At 62.1% G+C, this 243-nt stretch overlaps 1 protein-coding gene across 1 annotated transcript in view; it reads left to right on the forward strand.

Moving 5' to 3' along the window:
- Positions 1–243, forward strand: part of KCNJ4 (potassium channel, inwardly rectifying subfamily J, member 4) — a 2,301-nt gene that overhangs the window by 529 nt on the left and 1,529 nt on the right. Inside the window, exon 2 of the mRNA XM_014530791.1 lies at positions 6–241. Within this exon, the coding sequence (XP_014386277.1) occupies positions 6–241 (236 nt within the window). The remainder of the gene's footprint in view (positions 1–5; positions 242–243) is intronic.

Genomic DNA, 243 nt, shown 5'->3' on the forward strand with positions numbered 1-243 from the left:
CACAGGGCAGCCCCACGCGCCCCGGCGGAAACGCCGCAACCGCTTCGTCAAGAAGAACGGCCAATGCAACGTCTACTTCGCCAACCTGAGCAACAAGTCGCAGCGCTACATGGCGGACATCTTCACCACCTGCGTGGACACGCGCTGGCGCTACATGCTCATGATCTTCTCCGCGGCCTTCCTCGTCTCCTGGCTCTTCTTCGGCCTCCTCTTCTGGTGCATCGCCTTCTTCCACGGCGACCT

The sequence above is a fragment of the Myotis brandtii genome, unplaced genomic scaffold (genome assembly GCF_000412655.1).
Source record: "Myotis brandtii unplaced genomic scaffold, ASM41265v1 scaffold78, whole genome shotgun sequence".
Lineage (NCBI taxonomy): Eukaryota > Metazoa > Chordata > Mammalia > Chiroptera > Vespertilionidae > Myotis > Myotis brandtii.